Source organism: Clytia hemisphaerica, unplaced genomic scaffold (assembly GCF_902728285.1).
Source record: "Clytia hemisphaerica strain Z4C2 unplaced genomic scaffold, Clytia hemisphaerica genome assembly, whole genome shotgun sequence".
In the NCBI taxonomy this organism is placed as follows: domain Eukaryota; kingdom Metazoa; phylum Cnidaria; class Hydrozoa; order Leptothecata; family Clytiidae; genus Clytia; species Clytia hemisphaerica.
The window spans coordinates 431,867-456,880 of record NW_027104257.1 but is presented as its reverse complement, the minus strand read 5'-3'; the positions used below and the strand labels follow the sequence as shown (position 1 = coordinate 456,880).

The window sequence follows — 25,014 nt, the reverse complement described above, 5'->3', positions numbered from 1 at the left end:
AGAGCTGAAGAACTATAAAACAAGCATTAAATTGCAATATTCTATATAGCCATCAAATCATTAGATGCTTTTTTAGGGTCTGCTTATCAGAAAATGTCCTTCTTAAATTATGAAGAACAATGGTAAAAACAGCCTTTTCATGACAAAACAACAGAAAAAGAGCCCTTTTTGTCCCTGGAGGACATTACCCTAGAATTTGGCCTAGCCATTCTTGAATTCTATAACTTACGTTTTGTCTGTATTTTTTGACAGGTGTATGTAGTAGCTCGATAAGTTTATCTAAAAACCTTCCATCTTTCGAAAGTGATGAGCTAAAAGTACAATAGAATAAAAATGAATTCAATTCTTAATGTGACTCTATTGGATGGTAATATACTTCATTCCTCACTTACAACCTAGGCGCATTTTAGTGCATGTGATTAAAAGAAATAATACATGCCCTTAACCCTTTGAGGATCTTCCTATTTTTACTAGGGGAAGCATCTTGGGGGGCTTTTGACTTTAAACATTCACCAGTGATAGATATTTACCATCTAAGACAGTGTGCAAAATCTCAACTTCGTCACATAAGCGAACGGTATGTTACAGATTTTGCCCAGAATGCTCACTTTCAGCATAGCCCATCATCCGATTTTGCAATTTTTGGGTAATTTTAGGCTGGTCTGTAAAATACACTATACCAAAAGGTGGCAAAAAATTGATCCTATGCCCTAAAAATACAAGTAGGGGTAGCCTCACAAGATTTGAGCAAAAAAAAAGTGAAAAAAAAGTAAAGAAAAAGTTAGATTTCCTATTTTTGGTATTTTCAAAGAATGATGATGTCATCAGGTGACGACCACATCATTAATGATACCAAAGTTTTCACCAAAGATGCCAATTCATATCTAGACTATTTTTTATCAAATTTTGGACAAGGGGTCAGGATCCAGCTACCAAATTTAGGGTCAGGTCAGTGTCAATTTTCTATCAAATTTTTTTTCAAATCTAAAATTAAGTCAAGTTGGTATTGATAGCAAAAGAAAGGGTTGGGTTCCCTTTTTTTATTTTTGTTGTACATTAAAAATGCCTTTCCTTTTTTTCAATTATCTAATTTTTTAGATAATCCGGGGACAGGACCCCAGCCATTCTAATTCACGTCGACATTTGCCTGTTGCCGACGCAAATGCTTACTGTACTATAGAACCCAGAATTTTTGCCGACGCAATTAAATCTGAATTAGAAAGGCTGGGACCCCCTGATTTTGGGTGGACACTATTTTGTCAATCAAAAACATCCAAAAGAGCTAAAAAATCAAAATCCCGCATGAATTGAGCTTTCAAACACACCAGATTGTTAACTTACTCTAATGGCTGTTGAACCTTCTTTGATGTACTTGTTGTTGGCATAATATCCTATTGTATTATCTAATGTAATAAAGAAAAAATGAAGAGATCAAACAGAATTCCTCTGTGATACCATCATGGTTGTCAGCATGGGTGTCTAAAACTCCTATAGATTAGAACCTGGGCTAGACCTGGTTAGACTTATCTCTATTCCCTTTATAGCAATACAATGCTGAAAGTAGTTGACACCACACTTTGACTAAAGTATTCCCCCGTGAAAGGTATCCAGGTCTTTCAGTGTTTTGCACAACAGGAGGCTACAAATGTCATCCCACATACCAATGCATTTTTTTTTTAATATTAAATAATATATTTAATATTCTTAAGAATTACTTTTAAGGGACTGTAAGGAAACATATTTTGGTGAACGCTGAGTTTGGTGAACAGCCAAAGTCTTGCAAATTTTAAACATTGGTGATAACTTATTTTGGCAAATGGTCAAGCTTTTTAATTTTGGCGAGAACTTACTTTGGCCAATGTCTGGATAAAACTGTCCAATTTTGATGAATTTTAGGGGTTATTTTAGTAAAATGCAAAAAAGATGAATTTCGGTGAGAACTTATTTTAACCAGCAAGTAAAATATTTAAAATTTTCGAGAGTACTAATTTTGGCAAATTTTTTGGCACACGAGTACTGACTAATTTTTTATAATGCATAACATAACTGCGAATCATTATGTCTATGTGAATACGCTACTTAAACATATTCCTTGCTGGGGGGCTGGCAAAATTTAATTTTTTAGGGGGTACCTATATTGCTGGGGGGACCTACAACTGCATGTGAAAGATCTGGGGGCTGGCTTTGTTTAAAATTGGGAGTAATCTTTTTCTGCTTTCAATCCACAGATTCATTGTTTTAGTCCAACTTTTATATCTTTTATACCTTAGGTTATTCTACTGCGGGCTGAGAGGTTTTATGTCAGGGGGTACCTAATTTTTAGGGGGGGGCTAAATTTTCTGGGGGGACCTAGAACCCCTCTGCATACCATGAATATAAAACCAAAAGATTTGGTTTGGTTTGATTTCAGTTATTACATGTTTTTCTTCATGAAAAGAACAAAAGACGACTCAACAATGATATTAAAACTTTCTAATATTTCTAAAGTCTATTCACGATAAGTGTGCACTCTTTTTTCATTTACCTATAAATTTTGAAGGAATTCTTCAATCTTTATAAATTTGATATCATTGGAAAGATATTAGTGAGTGGAACAATTTGAAATAAAAAAATCTTTAAAAAAATTCTAAAAATGAAGATGAAAATGAAAAAGAAAAAAATGAAGATCTTGTAGAAAAGTGCTATAACTATCATTTTCACTGAAGTGAATCCTTGATCATCGAACGTCATCGCTGTGAAAAGATTTCTCTAAAATAATCATTCAGTCAAAAGATATCAAACAAAATTATAAGCTGATTTAAGTCTAAAAACGCTGATTTCTGCTGTTTTCTGCTGTTTTTTGGGGTCAATCACTTATCAACTTTGTATCATAACTTTATATTGAATAAATTTTTTAGTAAAATTTCTTCACAGTGATGACCTGCTAAAATCAAAGAATCTCTCCAGTGAAAATGAAAGTTATAGCACTTCTCTACAAGATCTTCATTTTTTTCTTCTTCATTTTCATCTTCAATTTCAGAAATTTTTTAAAGATTTTTTTATTTCAAATTGTTCCACTCGCTAATATCTTTCCAATGATACCAAATTTATAAAGATTGAAGGATTCCTTCAAAAGTTATAGGTTAATGAAAAAAGAGTGCACACTTATCGTGAATAGACTTTAATAGAAGAACAACCCTAGAGGACAGAAAAAATTGAAAAAAGCAAGTAAAAGCATGGTACTTACAAATGTAACTCTTTAGTATTGTCAAGGTGTTAGCATAACTGCTTAAGAGGGTTAAAAATCTGATAAATACTTTAAATAGTTATGTCCGCAACATACAATTTGCTACAGAATATGACTCTGTTTTGAACTGTTGGAGCAATTCTAACTAGTCTGTAAGTAGTAGATTATGTTGTGTGAACACTACACAATGAATTTAATATGCAAATTAATGAATGGTTTATTCTTTATTCAAGCTCACAGGTTCAGAACCATCATTTTCAAAGAAACAAAAAGTTTATTTTTCTGTTAAAATTTTCATTTTGGACCTTAACTTGACATCAGCGTATTTGTTTTCTATTTCTAATAGCCTAACTAAGCATTACTTCCATATAATAAAACATCATGCCAGCTTGGAAATACACTTTATCAACAACATTTTAGACAAAATAGTTATGTCTGCAACATGAAATACATATGAAAGAAGTAAATAAACTGGAAATCTTGCCAATGGAAAATTATGAAACTTTTTCTGGTTGTAACCAACTTAAAATGACCTTAGATGGAATAATTTGTCAAAGAAACCTAAAATTGGTGTTTGGAGGTTGAGAAAACTTCATGATTTGTTGCAGACATAACTTTTTGTTGCGGACATAACTGATTTTTGGAAAAACTGTTTTGTTTCACTGTCTCCCAACAAATAGCCTTTGAGACTTCAAATTTGTATAAAATGACCCCAAATGTAACCCTTGACATAGAAAAATGATTCAGCTGAGTAAGGATAACTCCTTGAAAAATTTAAAGGATTAAATAGTGTGCGGACATAACTCGAAGATGTGAACGGAAACAAGACGCTGTTCACTTCAAAATAATTTTTCATGTGACCAAGATAACTGGCGTTTTATTGCAACTTGCTCTAGTTTCCCATTATCTGGGAAGGATTTAAAACCAGTAAGCTAAAGCTTTTCAATTTTTTTCTGTGTCAAATCTGTGCGGACATAACTTTGTGAACGGAAATAGTTATGTCCGCAACATTTTTGATTTTATATGCCAAAAAAACTTTTTTTGCCGGTTCTTACTGTGTTTTTCATTTTTCATATCCTCTGGCTGTGAGAACAACAAAAAACAAGCTGAAAAAGCATGTTGTTGATGAATTATTATACAATGATGTTGATCATTTTTTTAAAAACCTTATTTTCTGTTCACATTTTGAAAGAAAGCCCACTATAGGAAAATTTGAGTACCTGTTATATCAGAAAAAATTACTGTTTAGGCTTGCCCATATCAAGATTGACCAGAAACAATAAGATTTGATATGACTATATACCTATAGAGATTTCACCAAAGCCTCAAAGTAGGAAAATTAATAAATCGAAAAGAGAGCCACATTACCAGATTCATGCTCTTAGTGAAAATAATTCTGCACATGTAAATGGTTCAGTGTTTGAGGTCTCCCCTATAGATCTTTTTCTTGGGAAGTTGATCTTCAAATTAGTTTTTAAGGTTGGCTTGGTTCAAATTTTTTCACCTACTGTATGGCTCAAATTTTGGGCATTTTCTCATAGTTTTTGAAAATGTTAATTTCATTAAAAAGCGCCGGGTTATTTTTTCATAAATCCCTTTAGAAGTTTTGTGGCGCATTTTTTTGCTTGTGAGTCAACAAGTCAACGATATAGCGCTTTCGCAGCATTAATCTTTGATACACATTTTGGCGGGACGCTAACTATGACTAACTGCAAGAGAAGAAAATTTAATCTTCCTTCTACAAGATTACACTTTGATATAATACCAACTATGCATGTATATAAGTTTTATATTAGTGTGAAGTCGGGTAACTTGCATCAGTGGAGGGAAACTTGCATAGCCATCAAATGACTGACCAAATCAAAGCAGCAAAATATCAAAACAAATGAGCTATGCAGTTCCACTCGCAGCTATACCCTAACGAACACTTTTCAAATGTTGCTAAAAATTTACTTTCCAAGCAAAAAAAAGGCACAGATCCACTAAATTCTATTATCCCTAGTAATAAAAGTTTTTTTTTCAAACCAACTGACAAAGCTGAAATTTCTGCTTTTATAAAACAACTTGATGAGAAAAAAGCAAGTGACATATACAATTTTCCAGTACTGTAGCTGTGATTTAACAAATTGATGAGGCCATATCTCCTATTCTATCATTCTTAATCAATGCTTCTGTCACACAATCAATTTTTCCAGAAAAACTCAAATTCTCAAAGGTAGTGCCTCTCTTTAAAAATAATGGGGCAAAGAACGACTTCAAGAACTATCGACCCATTTCTGTACTCCCAATATTCGATAAAATATTTGAGAAAGTCATACACCAGCGTCTTATCAATTTTTTTACTGACTTTGAAATACTTTCTTCAAGTCAATTTGGTTTTCAACCAAAAAAGTCAACAAGTCATGCCATTCTAGACCTTACAAATAAAATATCGCCAGCCAGGAAAAATAAGGATCACTGCTGTGCTATTTTCCTAGACCTAGCAAAAGCATTCGATACAGTGGACCACAAAATCCTCCTTGGTAAGTTAATGAGGTCAGGTATCAGAGGCCCAATGTTGAAATGGTTTGAGAGTTACCTAGATTCAAGGTACCAGTGTGTCAGTGTTGGAAATAACCTTTCCACTCCACTCAAAATGAAATATGGTGTTCCTCAAGGCTCGGTCCTGGATCCCCTTTTGTTTCTACTCTATATTAATGATATCCCCAAGTCGACAGAATCATTTCTCTATACCTTATTTGCAGATGATACTTGCCTGGTGGCTCGTCACAGTGATCTCAAGGAACTAGAAATCTTGGTGAATAGGGAGATGGAAAATGTCAGTAGGTGGCTGATCAATAACATAACAAGCTTTCTCTGAATATCCTTAAATCCTGTTTCCTTTTGTTTACAGAGGAAAAGAAGGACAATTTCAGTATCAAGCTTGAAAACACTGAAATTGTCAGAATGGATACAGTGAAATATCTTGGTGTGATGATTGACGATAAACTTGAATGGACAGGTCAGGTAAATTATGTTTTAGGAAAAGTTAAGAAAGCCTCTGGTATGTTAAGAAAGGTAAGCTATTTGGTTTTGAACTCTATCAACCGTGTTTTATATTTCAGCTTCATTCAATCACAAATTCAGTATGGACTGTCTTCATGGGGGTCACCTTCAACGAAGGGAACAGGTCCTATATCTAATATAATCGAAAAAATAATACATAATATAAATAAACATAATCCTGATGGAATTGATGACTTTAAACCTCTAAATCTAAACAAACTATATATCATGCAATGTTGTAAACTCATTTACTCGTATGTCAAAGATAAAACACTCCCAACCTCATTACATTGTTTATTTAATCGTCCAGACCACATGGGACTAGACACGCAGACAATCATGGTCTCTTTAATATTCATCTTTGTAATGCTAATTTACCAATCTCCTTCTATGCTCCGCAGTTTTGGAACGATTTCTGTCACCTCACTCGTGATACCTTTTCCATTGAATCCTTTACTACACATTTAAAACGCAATCTTCAAAACTCTGATGACTAGCTAGTAAACTTTTACTTTTACTTTTTTACCAAGTATCCAAGCTCTAAACTTTTACTACCGTAACACTTTCATTGTGTTCTTTATGTTCTTTATGTTGAAACTTAACATATTCGTATATTTTGTTTTCGTTTTATCATCACATGACGTTTTTTATCCAACATTATCTATCAGTTGTAGCTGTTAAAAAGCTACTTTTATTGTTCATATCATATCCTTAAAAACATGTACATAGTTACCAAACATATAATATTTCCCTGGCGGCTTTGAAATCCTCCTACAGGTTACATTGCCAGGCAATAGGTTATTTTGTAAGAGATGTTATGATATTTTGAGAAAAAAAAAAAAAAAAAAATATTTAACTTTGTATTTTAATGACCAAACAGGGGTATGCAAGTTTCCCTTCACTAATCTGATGCAAGTTACCCAACTTCACGGTAAAACTTTCTTTTTGCATAGGTTTTGCATTATTTTCAATGCTTGCAATCTCACCCATTGAGTTTCAAGCCGAAGGCTAGAGGTCAATCTCTAACCTTTCTCAGGCAAGAAAAATTGAAGCCTTAAAATATGCGCCGTATTTTTGATGACGGATTGAATCTAGCAATTCCTTTGTTTTCGAGTGATATATTTTTCGAAATTAAGCGGTAAATTTTAGTTTCAATCTGTCATACGACCCTCGACATGGCCCGAGAATTCTCGGGCCTCTTCGGGCCATGTTCGGGCCAGGAGTCCCTATCAATTATTTTGGCCCGAACATGACCCGAGTCATTCGGGCCATGTTCGGGCCATGTTAAATGTTAAATTGATTCAGCATGTCCAGTCAAACAAAATAGTACAAAATAAGATTTGTCTGTTTTGTTTATATCGCTCAAAAAAACTTTACGAGCTTCCCATGGACACGCTTCAGTTTAAAACCAGGACCAGTTTACTAGCAAATATTTCCACCCTAAGTATATTTATAACTATGTTTTCATACCAAATAAGACATTTAATATTGATATATGAATTTACAACATTCATATATTTAATATAATTAAGAGAAACCAAGTTTTTCTCAAAGAAAATGTTAAAAAAATTCAGTCCTGAAATTACAAGCCTGTTTAAATCATGTATTCAAAAATTGGCCCGAGTGTGGCCCGTGCGTGGCCCGCGTGTGGCCCGCGTGTGGCCCGAATTCTCGGGCCATACTCGGGCTTTACGCGAATTCCAATAAAAGTTTTGGCCCGAGAATTCTCGGGCCATGTCGAGGGTCGTTCTGTCATTTGTGTAAAAACCAGGCGGGTCGCTCAAGGCCGCGCAACTTTGGTAGGATTTGTTGGCTTCAAATCCTACCAAGGAGATTGACCTCTAGCCTTCGGCTTGAAACTCAATGATCTCACCACAGCCACCGCAACCATGCATGCAATATTATCAGCTCACGGGCAGTCGTTTGGCAGGTACAATTTCCAACGAACCTCTGTCCTCCCTTTCCTCTCGACTTGAGACCCCGGTTTACAATACAATATATTGATATAGCCTGATATAGCCAAACATAGGAGTTTAAGTTTAGACTGACTGAAGACTGCCTGAAACGGCACGAAACTCAGTTCAGACATCAGAAGAGTATCAGAAAATAAATTTGTCTCTATTCTTGACTGATATCGCCAAACACATAACATTTGAAGATAAAAAAGATGAAAATCAAAGAATCAGACAAAAGGTGGGAAAAAATCTAAACTCACCGTTTAGCTCAGCTGTTCATCTTCTTGTTGCTTGTCCAAAGTCCAGTTTTGCAAATCAGCCGCACAAGATGAATACCGCGATTTCTCTTTAAAACCTAACTACAATCTATGAAATGGTGATTTTATCAAAACATTTTTCTTTACGAGGCTGGAACTTAACCATCTAACGGATTGTAAATTATCAAACCGAAAAATTCTCGGGCGTTTCTATTTCAGACACCCAAGAAGCCACCCTGCCTGAGCCTATTTAAGCTCCGAGCAGGTCCTGATTACTACCGTCGTTTGCATCCTTGAGTTGAAGACGTCAGCATTTTACTACGATATACTTTGTTGATTCCTTCGTGTTCGTCGTATGCACTGACCTTTATATACCCTGGACAAAGCTTCTCAATCCCAGCCAAGCAAAATCTTTGATCGGATTTTTTGAAAATTGGTACCCTAATGTCGGCACTACTCGATAGTGGTGTAAATGCATCGAGAGCGCTAGGTCTACTTTTCCTCAAATTCTTTTGATGATGTAGCGGCGTTAGACGTTAATTTTTAACATTGCAATGGCTTCTCCTTGGGTACCAATTCTAAAAAAACTCCAATCAAAGATGGCAGATATTGTTTGGTCCAGGGTTATATAAAGGTCAGTGGTCGTATGCATAGCAAGCAGGATCGTAACATAGAGAAGTTTAACTTTGCACGTATGGAGTTTATTACCATAGACTTTGGAATGTTGCGCTTCTCCGAGATTCGGGTTGCCGCGTGTGAAAAGAAACGATCGCATTCACGACTCATTCCTCCGAAACAGGTGAAGACCAGCGGTGTGAACGATCCTCCTTCCACGGTTCGAATTCTTTCGTTGTAGCACCTCTTTTTCTCGTTCTCGTTCTTCTTGTGTGCAGCCTGAAGACTCTGGTTAAGGTGACTCTTACAATCTTAGCTAATTGTCTACATATGCTAATTGCCCCTTCACCCAGAAGTCTTTGACTGCGACATCCGTTCTCGAGCCTTCTGTCTTGATGGCTGTCTTGTATGTTATCCATTCGCCAGTCGATGGAGTAAGTGTAGGTTCGACTATAACATGGTTGCTGATTTCTTTTGCGATCTCGGCGGTAAGATCACGAAGCTCGTTGTGTCGGGAGATGATGAAACCGCCCGAAGACAGTTCATTGCGTGTTGGATGTCAAAAGCCAAACCACAGACACATGTTGTTGGTAGACGCCTCAACGGGATGTTATAGCGAATAAAGATTGCATCCCAGAAGGCTTGTTTCTAAAGATAGAATCCATTTGACCTGATTGGCAGAGCTGTCAACCAAAGGGAAGCACCATTCTCCGTAGAAGCTTCAATCGATTTTAGCTTCAATTGGCAATGAATCTCTTCTTTGATGTCATCAAGTTGTTTTTGGTTGTCCCTCCGTTTTGTCTGCCCTGATCGCGCTATTTTGATCTTCATTTGCTCTTTGGCATCTTCCTCATACACTTTTTGGTGATCTTTTAGCTTTTCTCTCGAAGAACGAGTCACTTTGATGGAATTTATGTACTCTCGTTCGCACATCTCTGACGGAATGATAAGTCCCATCCCACCAAATCTTGGCGGAAGGGAGAGCAGTTTACGATCCAGAGAGTCCTGATCAATGCATCGATGGCTTCATCTAGAGGTGTGTCGTAGACCATGGATAAACGCAGCGAAGGCAAGATGTGGTTGAGTCTTCGCGATATCTTGAAGAAGGTGGAGTTCTGATACCCACTCCTCGACTTTCTTCTCCATAAAGGCGTCTTTTGTTGGTTCATCACTGATGATAGTGCCAAGATGTCTTCTATCCCTCGTTGTTATATTTATTCGGCGAGCTTTTGAAAAACTCTCTTGCAGTGTCAGAACTTTCTTCCTTTACAATTAGCCAAGACTTTGATTCTTCAACAAAATATCCAAGGAGTGGACCATATGCTTTATAATTGCATCCCTCCAGATCTTGAGGACTCTCAACTTGCCTGCCCCAGTGATGTCATCTGCAAATCCCACCTGTAAGACATTTTTTTAAGACATTTGAAGGCCATATACCTTTCGGTAATTAGTTCTTAGAAAGTAAACAAAGGGTATCGTAAAAATTGAGCATTTATATTTTTATTATAAGAATCTACTTTATAAGAATCAAATCAATATCTCTTGATTGAAGGCAATATGCCTTTCGGTAATTAGTTCTTTCAAAGTAAACAAAATATGGCAAAAAAGATGAGCATATTTATTTTTATTATAAGTGTCTATTTTATAAGAATCAAATCAATAACTCTTGATTGAAGGCAATATATCTTTCGGTAATTAGTTCTTACAAAGTAAACAAAGTATGGCGAAAAAGATGAGCATATTTATTTTTATTATAAGTGTCTACTTTATAAGAATCAAATCAATTTCAGAATTTTTGGCGTTTCCACTGCGATAACATGTGAGCGATAACTTCTCTATTTGAGATGTGAGCGACCGTCTATCGCATGTCATCTCAAAAGTAAAGTTGAAACAAGCTTTCTTCCTCCGACTCAAATTTTATCGATAAAACGAATTTAAAATCTACACATGGGTTATTTTGCTTACTTAGGGATATTTCGAAAGGAAGCTCTGCGGGGCATTTTTAGCGACAGCTACTTGCTAGTTCTAGTCTTGTTTGTGAAAAAAGAATCCAATAATAATTTCTCTGGTTACTTTTGTTGCACGTTGAATGAAATCGGAATATGTCTTCACGGCGACCTTTTTTTCCGATGTGTTCTGAGAGTATGTTTCAGCTAGAAATTTTGATCTGTTCTGATAAGATCTTAGAAAATTATTCAGCTAGAAATAATGATGTGTTCTGACGAGACAGGGGTATAATCAAGGTCATCAAACGTGTTCTTGTGGTCTAGGTAACCCTAGAAAGCTTCAGAACACATCTTTTAAGGAGACAGGCCAGGAAACAGGGGCATAATCAAGAGAAAATTTATGTGATCTTGTTGCCTAGTAACTCTAGAAAGTTTCAGAGCACATCTTTCTTGGAAAAAACAAATATCTTACAAGTATATCTAGGCAAAATGTTTTGGTTGCATAGATTTTAGAACACACCCAACCATAAAGTAGTGGTAAGTTTAGGGAGAAAAATAGAGGATAAAGGTTTCCTAGAAATCAGAACGCTTACTTTTCATGCTTGAATTGATATCGCGATTAGTTATTCTTTTGTTTTTCGCGCGTTAAATTAAAAGAAATATTTTATAAAAAGGGGAATTACCTACAAAATTTTGAATACCACAAATGCTTTTAAGTGCTCTAAGTTACTTCTGGAATGTAGCATGTAGAGTTTTAACTCTGAGTTTTACATGAGACTTAAGTCTCGGTTATTAAAAACCACAAATGATTTTTAAGCGCGTTAAACTACTGCTGGAAAGAAAAATATTTCGTATCAGGGCAGCGTCTCATTATATTTCGACCAAGACTGTACACTCTTTCTATTCTAAGAAAATTTCTTTAAGAACGATAAAGCTCATGATCGCCAAAAAATAAAAACAATCTAAGAACAATGCTGAGCCTGGAATTATTAAATTTTAAGCAATTTTGGTCAGAGTAGTAAAAGTTGGGTATATGTAAAGCGTAAAATAACACAATTTCACCCTATAAATAAGAACTGGGTAAGAACAATTTGAGGCTCAAAGTGCTAAAAAGATAAGAAAAGTGGAGCCTCTTGTTGTTGTTGTTACTTGTTCTTATAAAAAAAGTGTAGGCAAAAGTCGGGGGTAGCTCGGGGTGCTAGGGGTAGTCTGCCGGATGATTCGTGGGTGTCACCATTAATTATGCATAAAAATGCCTTGGTGTCGCCAATTTTGAGAGACAAAGGGGGGGCGTACGGGTTTGACGGTGTGGCGGTATTAACCCTTTTTTCTATCGGTGTTTCGGTGTTTGAAGAAAAAAGTGACGGTATTTCGGTGTCAAACATGCCATGCGGTGACAAAATTAAGGATTGCACCAAATTTTGCTGTCGGTGTTGACGGTAATCCAAGAAATATGCGTCGGTATTTCGGTGTCTGCGACCCCCGTACGCCCCTCTACATAGGCCCATTTGCCGAGGTGATCCAAGGCAGAATCGCCGAATATTCTTATAATTTGCTTTTTCTTTTATACAAAATGTGTGTGCAATGAATATGTTTATGTGCAATTTCAAATTACAGAAATTCGTGCTCAAACCTTCTTAAACTTCTCTTAAACGTTGAGCATGATAAAAAAAAGATTTGCAGTATGTTCGTACATTATAGCCAAGCGTGTTCTTTTGTTAATTTGAGAGTTGTATCGTAGAGCAAGACTTTGAGAGAGAGAAAGAATAAACTCTTAGTGTATCATATTACAAATGAGCAACGAACATACGTATTATAACGAGGATAACTGAGAAAAGTCTTTTATCGCGTCGTTCGTCTTGTTGTGTGCGAACATCAAGTTTACTTTTATATGTGTGCACGAATATCAGTGACATGTTTACACTGTAGAAGTTGACAATAATAGAGAAATCAAGGAGAAATTGGTTATTAAATAGAAACCAGGTCTTCCGCGATTGTAAAGAGAAAAGCTTAATATAATCAGCTGTTGTGTATTTCATAATCAACACACGCGATTATAAGCGAGAATGACATACTTACAACAGTCAGACAAGAAAAAAAGGATAAACTTTAAACAATAAAAGCGGAATACAATCTCCATAAGCTCTAGATAAAGAAACGAAAGGTCGAGACAAGATTTTTGTTGTTTATCTCGTTGCTGGCTTTTAATTTCTTATTATCTATTTAAAAAGAAAGGAGAAATATTGTCGTAAAGATCTCTCCTTAATCAGTAGTGGAGTAACTTTGGAAAAGTGGGATAAAATCTTTATTAAAATATTAGATATAAACGCAACTTTACAGATTTTAAGTGTATTCTAAAACCTACATGGAAAGACAGATTGAAGTCGATTCGAAAGAGGAGATCAAAAATATGATCGTTGAGTATCGGCAGGAAACTCCTATCGAGCATCACCAAAGACATCTTCAAAATTTGTCACCGCAAAGCCAAGACTACGTAGATTATTATATGTCACCAACGCATCATTCACATTATGGTGGCATGTCACCAATTTCACCAAATGCACCAAACATGCCACCAACACAATACCAATATCCAGCACAGAACCAACAAATGTTAAAATCAAGATTAAGTCCGAACATGGTCTCGACTTCAATGAAAAATGGTAATCGTACTAATTCATCTAATTTAGCACATGACCAAGCATTGATTGCTGAGATACGCAGATTCCCATGTTTGTATGATCGTGCGCATCCAGATTATAAGAAAGTGACGGCTTGCCAACACGCTTGGTCCCAAATATGTGAAGAATGCAATTGGGTCAAAAACAGTAAGTGTTTTTTTTTTCTCACTTGTTTTAATTTTCATTCTTTAGTTTTTGTTTTTCGCTTTTTGGTTTAAATCTACTTAGACTCTGAAACAATATTTTACACTTTTTACAAAAGAAAGCATTTGCACAGCTTAAGTGATATTTTAAGCTTACGTGATATTTTAAGCTTACGTGATATATCGAGGCATTCAAAAAGTATCAACTTCGTTTATTATTTTCACGATTTTGTGACTTTTACTGTCAAATCATGCATGTTGGTTGTTGAAATACACATTATTTGCGCCTCTTTGATGCAAATAACCATTCAAATAGTATTTATTTGACATGTTTTGAGTTTAGTTTAGAAATATTTCGTGGATGAGACCCTTCCAAATTTCCATTGGGACTTAATTTCGCGGATTTTCGCGGATGACACCCAAATCCGCAAAATCCGCGAAATTTAATCCCCGCGAAAGTTTATCCCATTAAAGTATCATCTCTTTTAAGATCAAAACCTTTTTTATAGACCTCTGTCTTTAAAGACCTATTGGGACCCCCACCCCACTGAAAGATTCGGACGAAATTTGATGGATAAAAAATTGATAAAAAATTGCACTCCAAGATCATACTGTTTTTTTTGACTTGGGAACAATAGAATTTCTGTTCCAATTGATACACCCCCTTCTCGACCCACTGGGAACCCTTCCCACTGGAAAATCGGCCAAAATATTGTCCCCGGTGGATAATTATCCTCCCATTTTTGTCCACACTGAAAATAATCAAATAAACCAATCCTCACTGCAAAATATTATGCTAATTTTCCAATCACCACTGAATTTTCTGACTTGAAAATAAAAGAATTTAAATCCCCCGTCTATGAAAATATGGGAGTATCAATCCCCATCGAGTTTCAGTCCGTTATTTTTACCCCCACTGGCTGAAATATTCTACCAGGTCTATGAGAAGGGGGTGTATTGATATTTTGATAGAAATGTACACCCCACTGTGGGGAAAGATCTCGCCGTGGATGTGAGATAGGGGTGTTTTTTATAAACTTATACATTATTACACCAAAATAATACTTTTTCCAAAAGAAATTCAGACGATGAAAATTTAGCAATTTTATTTCGATTCTTAAATTCTAATGGTCAAGGTTGAATTCGTATTGACCCACTATTGAAAACTTTACCTCCATCATTAAATAGGTTTGAGAAAAAATTATTTTGTTTACGCCCTGTTTAATACATTTTTGACCAATCACGTTAAAATTACTATTCAGATAAACAATGAAAGCCCACGTGACTTTCATTTCTTTCCCTCTTATGTCATATTTCCGAATGGATGGATGCATTGCCATTAAAAATGTATTTTATAATTGAGTGCTGAAAATCGTAGCCTAATTGTTAGTTGATATATTATTCTTGAGGAATGTTTTTGGGGCTTTTTATTGTATCGATTTTACTGAGAAAAGTTTTCGTTTTCATACTTTTTTTTCGTACTTTTATCAACAATCAAATCAAGATTCGAGGCAACAGCTTTGACAATTTTCAATGGGAGTTTATAACACCCCTTCTCGCAGATCCGGTGGGATTTTATCATCCATTGGGGGTTAAAATAACGGACCATAACTCGATGGGGATTAATATTCCCATGTTTTTGGTGGCTGGGGATTTGAATTTCATTGTTTTCCAGCCAGAAAATTCAGTGGGGATGGGAGAAATATCACAATGTTTTGCAATGAGGATTTTCTTATCTGATTATTTTCAGCGAGGATAAAAATTAGAGGATAATTTTCCACAGGGGACGATAAGGGGGTGTTTTATTCTATGATGTCCTTTTTTCGCTAGATTACTTATGTAGAACAGTTTTGAAGTTTCTGTCCAAGATGTCTTTGGGGGGCAAAGTGGTTTGCGTGATGTCGTGATAGAGACTTTTTCTAGCGTGATCACGTGATTTGGAATCTTTTTCTTCGTCATTGCGTGATCAGAGGTCAAAACGTGATCGTGATTTGAAAGATTGATTGATTTGGACTTTTTCAAAGGAATGCGTGGCTTTCCAGAGCTTTGTCCAATAGTCCGAATCCCCAATGAAAAAAGCTGAAGTAACTCCAATTTATTCAACTTTCTACGAACCCTGCTGTATTATTTGGTCAAGATTTCGCCCCAAGTGGGAAAAATACCTTACAGTTTCAGCCTCACTAATGTTCAGTATTGTCATACTGATGCCCAAACCAATATTCCTCTTAAGAACCCGTAAGTTTAACATCTGGCCAAAACGGTTTTTATTTTCATGATTTTATCTAATTAGAATTAAGTCTTTTACGCCACTAAAATTTTTTATTCATTTTTCAAGAGTGCTGAAAATCAATAATTTTGAAGTTTTAAACTTTAGCCTCGTGCTGGTTAAAATTCTTTTATACGAAACACGCGCGTATAAAGAACGAAATATTGTCACGACAAATACCTTGCGGAATAAAGCCGGATTTTGTCATTAAATTTTGTTTTTATTGAAATTTTCTGTTAATCTATTGATTGAACATAATAATTTAAAAATCTTATTGAATGTTTTAAAAATGACATTTTTCCCAATTTCATTAAAATCGGTCATTTTGCATATACAGTTGATGCTCTCTAATTCGATATCCTAGGATAATTGCATTTTCATCGAATAAGGGAGCGCGTATCAAATAGTAGGGCGTTGTTTATAAGGGTTTCTTGTTGATGGTGGCTTTCAATATTATCGAATAATGGAGCGTATCGTATAATAGAACGTTGAATTAGAGAGCGGCAACTGTATTATTTTCCAATTGTAAAATAAATTTTCATTGCTTAGAAAGTGCTAAAGGCTTCTTTATTGGGCGTATTTTGTAACAATACTTTGGATTTCAAGAACTGGGGGTAGAATCTGGGGGTAATTCGGTTTGTGTTTTTTTTCTAATTCCCTAAAGAAATAGCTCCTCTTTATTTTCTCATCTGTGTTTCATCTATCTAAAGACGATTCTTTTTTTAGTCAATCTACCCTAATTCAAAAGGGGCTTATCTTAAAGAGAAATCTCTAACTCTCCGGCAACAAGGCCCTGTTTTTAGGCATGTAAGGGTACTTGAAAGACACGCTCCTTTCTATGTATCAGGAATCTTGCATTGATTTCTTTATTTTTTCCTTTTCAACGAGTACACACAATCCCTACTCTCTCTTTGTTGTTTAGTTCAGAAACAAAATTCGGCATAGTTCACAAAGCTAGACATTATGCACTTCCTTTTAAAGATAAGTTATGAAGAATAGTTTCTTCTCTAGAAAGAGGCGGGCGGCATTACGGATAAGAACGATATGGTCGCGACTAATTGTACAAAATCATGATTATTAAGTTGAAAATTGTTTACCATTTTCTATTGTTTTTAATTATTCTTTTTCTCATTTACGCAGCTAGTAGGCTTTGTGCCAAAAGTTGTTTTCAATGGGATGGGATTCAATTTCTCAGCTTGATCTCAGCTTTTCGACGATGGGTATGTCAGAAAAGTCATAAAATCTATAATAACACATCCTTCTCACAGACCCACTGGGACCCCTTCGCACTGGAAAAATTGTTCAAAATATCGTCCCCGGTGGAAAATTATCCGCCAATTTTTGTCCCCACTGAAAATAGTCAAATAAACCAATGTCAATTGAATACCGAACCAATCCGATTTCCTGACCATGTATATTTCTAGGGGATTTCTAGTGACTATGAATAAACCCGCAATCCTCACTGCAAAATGTTATGCTATTATTTCCATCCCCACTGAATTTTCTGACTTAAAAACAAAAGAATTGAAATCCCCAGTCATGAAAAATATATCAATCCCTCTCCGTTAATTTCATTCCCACTTGCTGAAAAATTCCTACCGGGTCTTTGAGAAGGAGGTGTATTGGGGGTGTATGTTGTTATTGGTTTTAATTTGCTATAGAATGAATAGTTTTTGCATTGACGTTATAACACTCCTGTCTCAGTGACCTATTTGACGAAATTTCAGGGTATTTTTTAACCGGAAATCGGTTTCAATAATTGTCGGCCAAATATTTCAATCAGAGAAGAATCACACCGGGTATTTTGCACTGGGCGTGTCTTTCGACCCTGCTAAAGTCGTACCCAATCCTCTTTAGAAGTTAAGGGCTGATATAGTTTCTTGTGTCTTTAGTATTGTAATCTTTTCCGTATACAGGAATATTCTAAAAAACAATAGATAAGAATGAAACATTCAAATGAAAACCATGTCTTGTCGCATTTAACTATCACATGGATGTTGTAGAGAGAAAAAGCAGGAAAGGAAAAGATCAATTGTATAGCTGCTCGATAATCGTGTCTCGACCGAATTCCATTTACCGCTTTTTCTGAACTAATTTCGTACTCAAATTAGAGTGATTAACTTTTTTCCATCGATGTTTTGATGTACACAAAAAGCCACATAAATACGAAAGTTTTTAAATTATGATTTTTCACAGCCGTCTACCATGCCAACTTGATGAGATTATCCCATCAAAAATTGTGATGAGATCAAGATATCGGAGCCAAAGAATTAAACAATTACGACTTTTGAATTTTAGGCTAAAGGTTGTCAAAATATTTAAATGATTTCATCCATCATACACCTCTGAAATAAAAACAAGTGATCCAGTTAATTTAGTAAATTGCTTTTAGAAATATCATCAACTCCATTTTTTTAAAGAATGGGCTTTTCCAGAAAAAATTTTAATATAGGGAGTGGAGGGTATAACATTTTTTGGTAATTTACCCCCCCCTGACATTGTGACTTTCGATCCCCCGGACAGCAGGTCTAGCCCCCGGACAAGCATCAGTCTACCCCCTGGACATTCAAAATTACCCCCAAAAAGAGCAAGTTTACCCACCGGACAAGACAATTTCTTTAGACTTTTCACTACCCCGGACACTATATCCTCTACCCCCGGACGGATATTTTCTTGAAGAGCCCAATGTATGAATTATTGTCAAGACCTTTCAAGATATTTTAGTCATGGTTACTAGTCAGGGGGTATTTATTGTAATCGATATTTCTTTTTCTAAAGGCACAACCAACCAATTAAACCCAAGCTGCGGTTTGCGTGATGTCGTGATGGACTTTTCTAGCGTGATGACGTGATTTGAGAATATTTCTTCGTGATTGCGTGATCAGAGGTCAAAAGGTGATCGTGATTTGAAAATTTTTTGAGCCGTGATGCGTCGTTTGGCCTTTTTTCAAGGGATGCGTGATTGTCTAAGTTTCTTGCCGTTTTGCGTGATCGTGATTTAAGATGAGAACTGCTTGATATCGTGATCGGAGTTACTGCTGTGGGAGCCTCATTAAAATCTAAAATTTTCAAAGGATTCTCTAAATATTTTATTGTGTATCGATCAGTATAATTACGCGATTAGTGTAAAAAATAATGGCAATACCAATTTCAATAATTAGACTGGTAGTTAGTCAGTCAAATGATTTTTTAACCACGTCACTAGTGCCTAGTATTCGTTTATTGTATGGTAATTCCATTGAACAGCTGTCAATCAATTACATAAGCATTATACATCCTGAATAACGTTCGAAAAGAGATGTGGTCCAAATCATTCACGCATAGATGCTTAAAGGCCGGTGTCCACTTTCGCGCGAGAAACTTTTCACGTTGTTTGTAACGTCATTGGTTGATTAAAAAAAGAAGCAATTCCATTGGTCAAAATTGACGTAACGGTTGAAAAAAGTTGAACTTCCTTCAACTTTTTTTTTTGTTCGCGTGAAACTTTTTTATGACGTAATCTTTTCTTCAGGCAAAAACGGTTAAGAAAAAATCTTTCGCGCGCCTCGCACAAAAGTGGACACCGGCCTTAAGAGTACGTAGTTCTTTTTTCAAAATGACGTCGCCGGTGCGCTATTACGTCAGTTTAAAGTTTGATATGACGTCAAAAGATTTGGATTGAAATTCTTAATTTAGGGTACTAAAGAATAACAAGGATGGTTTTATGTTTCATTTCATAGTAGTGCTTGTTGTATGAAGGTCTCTTTGAGTCTTTCTGGATTTAAAAAAAAAGTTTGGTTGCTAAGTGAAAGCTATTACACAGTCATTCTACCATTTTTAGAATCGGTAAAAAGCTTTTCCGCTGCCGCGATTGGTTGAATTTCTCTTTCGTTCTGCATTACACCATTATTTCAAGTTCTATAATCCTAATCATTAGATCAGTAATAATTTTTTGTGAAAGATCAAACGCAACACATCACTTTAAAAACTAGTTGGTTCAAGGAATGGGTTGGTGAATATTTTTGGCTACAACTCGTTCAAAACCCCCTTTTTTCTTGATAAGTTACTACAAGGGTGGTTTAAATTTGCAGCTTTTCAGAAATAATTTTGATAGTTTTTACCTCTGCTACAGTGCTCCAATGGAACTTACCACACTGGGAATGAAAATTTCTATTGTATTAATTCCAGTGGAGAAAGAAATTCTATTGTTCCCAACTAAAAACTTTAGCAGAATGCCAATTTCCCAGTTGGCTGAACTTTTCTTCCAACCAGGGACGAATTTCGGTAAAATTTTCTAATGAGGCTGGGGTCCACCGGGTGTGTGACAACGAGGTGTTAAAGTCTATTCACGATAAGTGTGCACTCTTTTTTCTTTTACCTATAACTTTTGAAGGAATTCTTCAATCTTTATAAATTTGGTATCATTGAAAAGATATTAGTGAGTGGAACAATTTGAAATAAAAAAATCTTTAAAAAAATTCTAAAAATGAAGATAAAAAAGAAGAAGAAAAAAATGAAGATCTTGTAGAAAAGTGCTATAACTTTCATTTTCACTGGAGAGATTCTTTGATCTTAGGAGATCATCACTGTGAAAAAATTTCATTAAAATGTTTATTCAATATAAAGTTATGATACAAAGTTAATAAGTGATTGACCCCAAAAAACAGCAAAAAACTGCAGAAAACAGCGTTTTTAGACGTCAATCAGCTTATAACTTTGTTTGATATCTTTTGACTGAATAAATATTTTTGAGAATTTTTTTCACAGTGATGACGTTCGATGATTAAAGATTCACTTCAGTGAAAATGATAGTTATAGCACTTTTCTACAAGATCTTCATTTTTTGGTCCAGCGCGCAGCAGAATGGACCTTTAAAAAGCAACTGATCGAAAAGATTTTGTCTTTGTCGGGGCCTGTGCGCGCAATAAATTAACCAGTTTTGTTGATTTTATAGTTTATTCGAAATAAAATTTCTTATTGTCAAAAAAAAAAAAAAAAAAAATAAATTAACCAGTCCAGGCTAAACCAACCGCCGATCTAGAATTTTTGCCCCGCCTACCCGCGCGATGTTTGACCTATGTTTTAGATTGAATTGGTAGTAGAGTCAAATTTCCCGGTTAGATTAAAGGGTTGTTTCAGGTAGGGTCAGGGCTAGGGTTGGGGATGGGAGTTAACCCCTGGTTAGGGTTTTAGCCCCCGAGTAGAGTTTGGAGTAAATACCATGTTTATAAACAACTTTGAACTCCTTAATGCAGTTGTGACTCGATGGCCGAGTGGTTAAGGCGCTGGCGTTCAAATCATAGGTACTTTGTATATAGTGGGTTCGAATCCCATCAGCGGCAAAAGTTTCGAAATTTCGGGAAATGCATCAAAAACTTTAATAATTTAGCAATACAAAGAAAGTGCCAAAGAATAGAAGCTCAGAGTGGAGGATGGGAAGGAAGTTTTTTTGCGTCACTTAAGGAACCCGGTACGAACGACATTCGGTTATTGCCACACGTCAGCTGGACCTTCACGCCGCTCCGGCTTCTTGTTTCTTCTTCATTTTCATCTTCATTTTTATAATCTTCTTAAAGTTTTTTTTATTTCAAATTGTTCCACTCACTAATATCTTTCTAATGATACCAAATTTATAAAGATTTAAGAATTCCTTCAAAAGTTACAGGTAAATGAAAAAAGAGTGCACACTTATTGTGAATAGACTTTAGATCATAATTGTCAATATTTGGTATTTTGTGCTTATCTCTATTTTGGATCTGAGGGATTCAAAACTTAAGACGGGTAGTGTTGCCAGTGCAATACTATTAAGGGTTATTTAGACGACACATTATGTTGGTGAAAAATATTCGAAAATATAGTTTGCAGACCGTACAAATGTGCTCTATTATGAAAACCAATTTTCTTTCGAAAAACAATCCCCCTATATTCTTGGAATATTATCATTTTTTTTTTTATGAAATATTATTTTTTACTGAAGATTGTCATCCTAGATAGCATTAAAGTTTGAGTATGAAATTAACTTAAATCGTCTTCTTTACTCAAACTAGTATATTCTTGGAATATTGCAAATAGTGATGACAATATATTTAGTATATAGAGATTGCCAGCACTTAGCAATAAATATCCCGGTAATATATTGTGTAGAGTATGTAGTCCTTTTATGTAGCTGAACTGAAACTCGTCATCTTCTTATTTTCTTCTTCTTCTTTATTCAGGCGATGAAGCGATACGGTTGTTTGAAGTGTTAAAGAAACGATACAGTAAAAAGAAAATGGACTATAAGAGAGCTCGTTTATCAACAGACGAACCTCTACTCATCAAAAAAGCTGAAACTGAATTAGAGAAATATCATTTTATGAAGTGGATGGAGCCTTTTATAAGATTCCGAACAACCAAACTGGTCAACGAGAAATCAAATGCTGACAGGACGACGTATAGAGAAGAACAACATCAAATGAATTCCGGTACGAATAAGACAATTGCTGAATATGCTTACGAGCAAACAATAGGTGGTGGGAGTGGTGCCAACCGAAAACGATCTTATGATTACGGGGCCATGCCGGTGCACAATTTCTACGATGAACAATCTAGAATCGCTTATAAAAACTCTACAGTTGTTGAATTGAATGGTCGAATGTCTTATTCACCAAATTCTCAACAACAACAACAAAGATTAGAACCTAAACGTAGTCGAATTCAGCCATCACCAATTCGAATGCAAGCGTCCCCAGAGAGTTCATTCACCAATAAAGAAACCACAGGACTAGAGGGATCTCCTCATCATCATCCAGTACGATCCTCTTCCAAAGAAACAACATTCAGTGACCAACATAGCCCAACTCCGACTGAAACATCACATAAATCGGGACAAGAGGAACAACCAAATCCGTCTATAGTAACCACAAGTAAAATCCCATACGCAACGAAGTTTTTATCAAACGAGGATGATTTATTTTCAGCTTTAATCGTAAGCGAAATGAAGAATCTAGATGAGAGAAGGCGATACCAAGTCAAACATAAAATTTCGAATATTCTATTTGATGCTTTGATGGAGCAATGTAATGAAAAGAAACAGGACACGGATGCTAGTAGCACAGACAATAACTGATGTTTGCTTATGTTTGCTTCTTTTATTACCGGCTTTTTGCCTAGATGGTATTGCCCAGACCCGATCAATCGAACTTGTTAAACTAATCAAACAATCAATAACCGTTTTCTCCGAGAAAAATGAATGTTATTCTCCGAAGTTATGGATAAATTTTTATGTTATAAATGGGCGTTGCTTTCATAAATTTCCATGATTCATGGACGATAAGAAATTGGCCGGAATAACTGCTTTATATTCAATAAGTTTTATGCGGCTGATCAAAAATTTTTGGCATGGCTTGCCGTGAAGCAACATGTTCTTATTTTTCGATGTTCCTTCCTACGTGTAAATAGTTTCGAACGATTATATTTTTCATTAGTCATTTTTATTGTACATATATTTGAAAACACCATACCATTTCATACTTTAACTCTAATGCTACGAATAAAATTTATTCAATTTCTTTTTATATTCCACCCATATTGTGCTAGTACCAAACATTTCGGATTGAGAATACTACAGCTAACTCTCATTAATTCGAATTCGAAAAGAAAGTGTAATTGGTCCCTTGACGATGACAGGGCATTGAGAATTAGTTCGAATCATAAAAGATTCGCAGAAGCTCAAATTCATTCGAGCTGAATCTTTGCAATAACGAATAGTTTCAGATTTATGAGAATGAAAGACTGCTTGTATTATTGTCTCTATGACATGAAGCTTGTTTACAGTAAATTGAATGTTTTTCTAGGCTCCGTGTCCATTCTTGACATATTTTTGTTAAAATCAAAGGGATACCGGGGGGAGGGGGATGAAGGGTACGAATTGTTCCCTGAATGGTGCATTTTCGGAGCTTGGTAGTTCCTATGCTATAAGGAACTTTTTGCCCTACAAACATCGAAATTTGGTCCCAATGAAGGGTTGTAAATTTTACAAAATTTTGAGGTTTTTGAGTTGAGGATCACAGCTCGAATTAATATAAATATTTCTCTGATCAAAACTTGGTCTCTGGTACCCAGGGTAACCACGCTAATACCTCACACTGTACGTACTCACGACACCGTTCGTTCATACCGTGAGTATCACAGTGTATGAATATTACATATCATCACGATGTGTACCCTGGGTATCAGAGGCCAAATTTCCATAGAGAAAATATCGATATTTGTTCAAGCTGTGGATAACTCACGGTACACGATGTGTGAAGACGTATCCCGATTTCATTCTATGCGCAATAAAAGTAACCATGGCAATTACTCAGGATCTTGGATGAACGCCATACCAATCAAATCACAAGTAAGAAACTTAGAAAAGATTATCAACGAAAGAGTGCAATTACCGTCGCTCTTTCTTCTTCTTCCGCCACCACACATGCACCCTGCCTTTCCGTGGAGGCACTCAGGCAAAATTGGGAACGACGGGGACGTGCCGCTGGTCAGGGTCCCTTTTAAGGCTTTGAAGATATCTGACAGGGTCTGATTATCAACATTCGTACCTGACTGGGTCGTCTTTTGGTTATTATGGACAATTTTCAGGGTCGAAATTCGAAAAATTTTCAATCTTTTGCATCTTTTGCCTACATTTCGTAGTACATTTTTGCCACTTTTAAGGGTGAAAATGCGGGAATTTTTTTTTAAATTTTCCTTCCGACAGGGTCCCAAATTTACCAAACATTCATACCTGACAGGGTCCACTTTTCAAACTCCAGCGGCACGTCCCCCCCCCGTCGGCCGTCACAAAGGTCAGTTTCCCGCCCCTTTACCGCCCAGCCTCTGAAAGTGACGTCATGTCATCATACTCGGAAAAGCCTTCCAAAA

The 25,014-nt window shown here is 35.8% G+C and overlaps 1 protein-coding gene and 1 long non-coding RNA gene across 2 annotated transcripts; one reads left to right on the top strand and one right to left on the bottom strand.

The window, feature by feature from the left end:
• Nucleotides 1-229: 229 nt before the first annotated feature.
• On the bottom strand, nt 230-8,529 carry LOC136816607 (uncharacterized). The gene is made up of 3 exons (XR_010847941.1): nt 8,487-8,529; nt 1,342-1,403; nt 230-311 (listed from the first exon to the last, which is right to left on the bottom strand). It is a non-coding gene; the product is annotated as an uncharacterized lncRNA (long non-coding RNA).
• A 4,240-nt stretch (nt 8,530-12,769) lies between these two features.
• LOC136816605 (uncharacterized) lies at nt 12,770-23,659 on the top strand. The gene is made up of 2 exons (XM_067072945.1): nt 12,770-13,872; nt 22,329-23,659. Exons 1-2 carry the CDS (start codon nt 13,410-13,412, stop codon nt 23,219-23,221), a joined length of 1,356 nt encoding a protein of 451 aa, XP_066929046.1. The 5' UTR covers nt 12,770-13,409; the 3' UTR covers nt 23,222-23,659.
• Nucleotides 23,660-25,014: the final 1,355 nt, after the last annotated feature.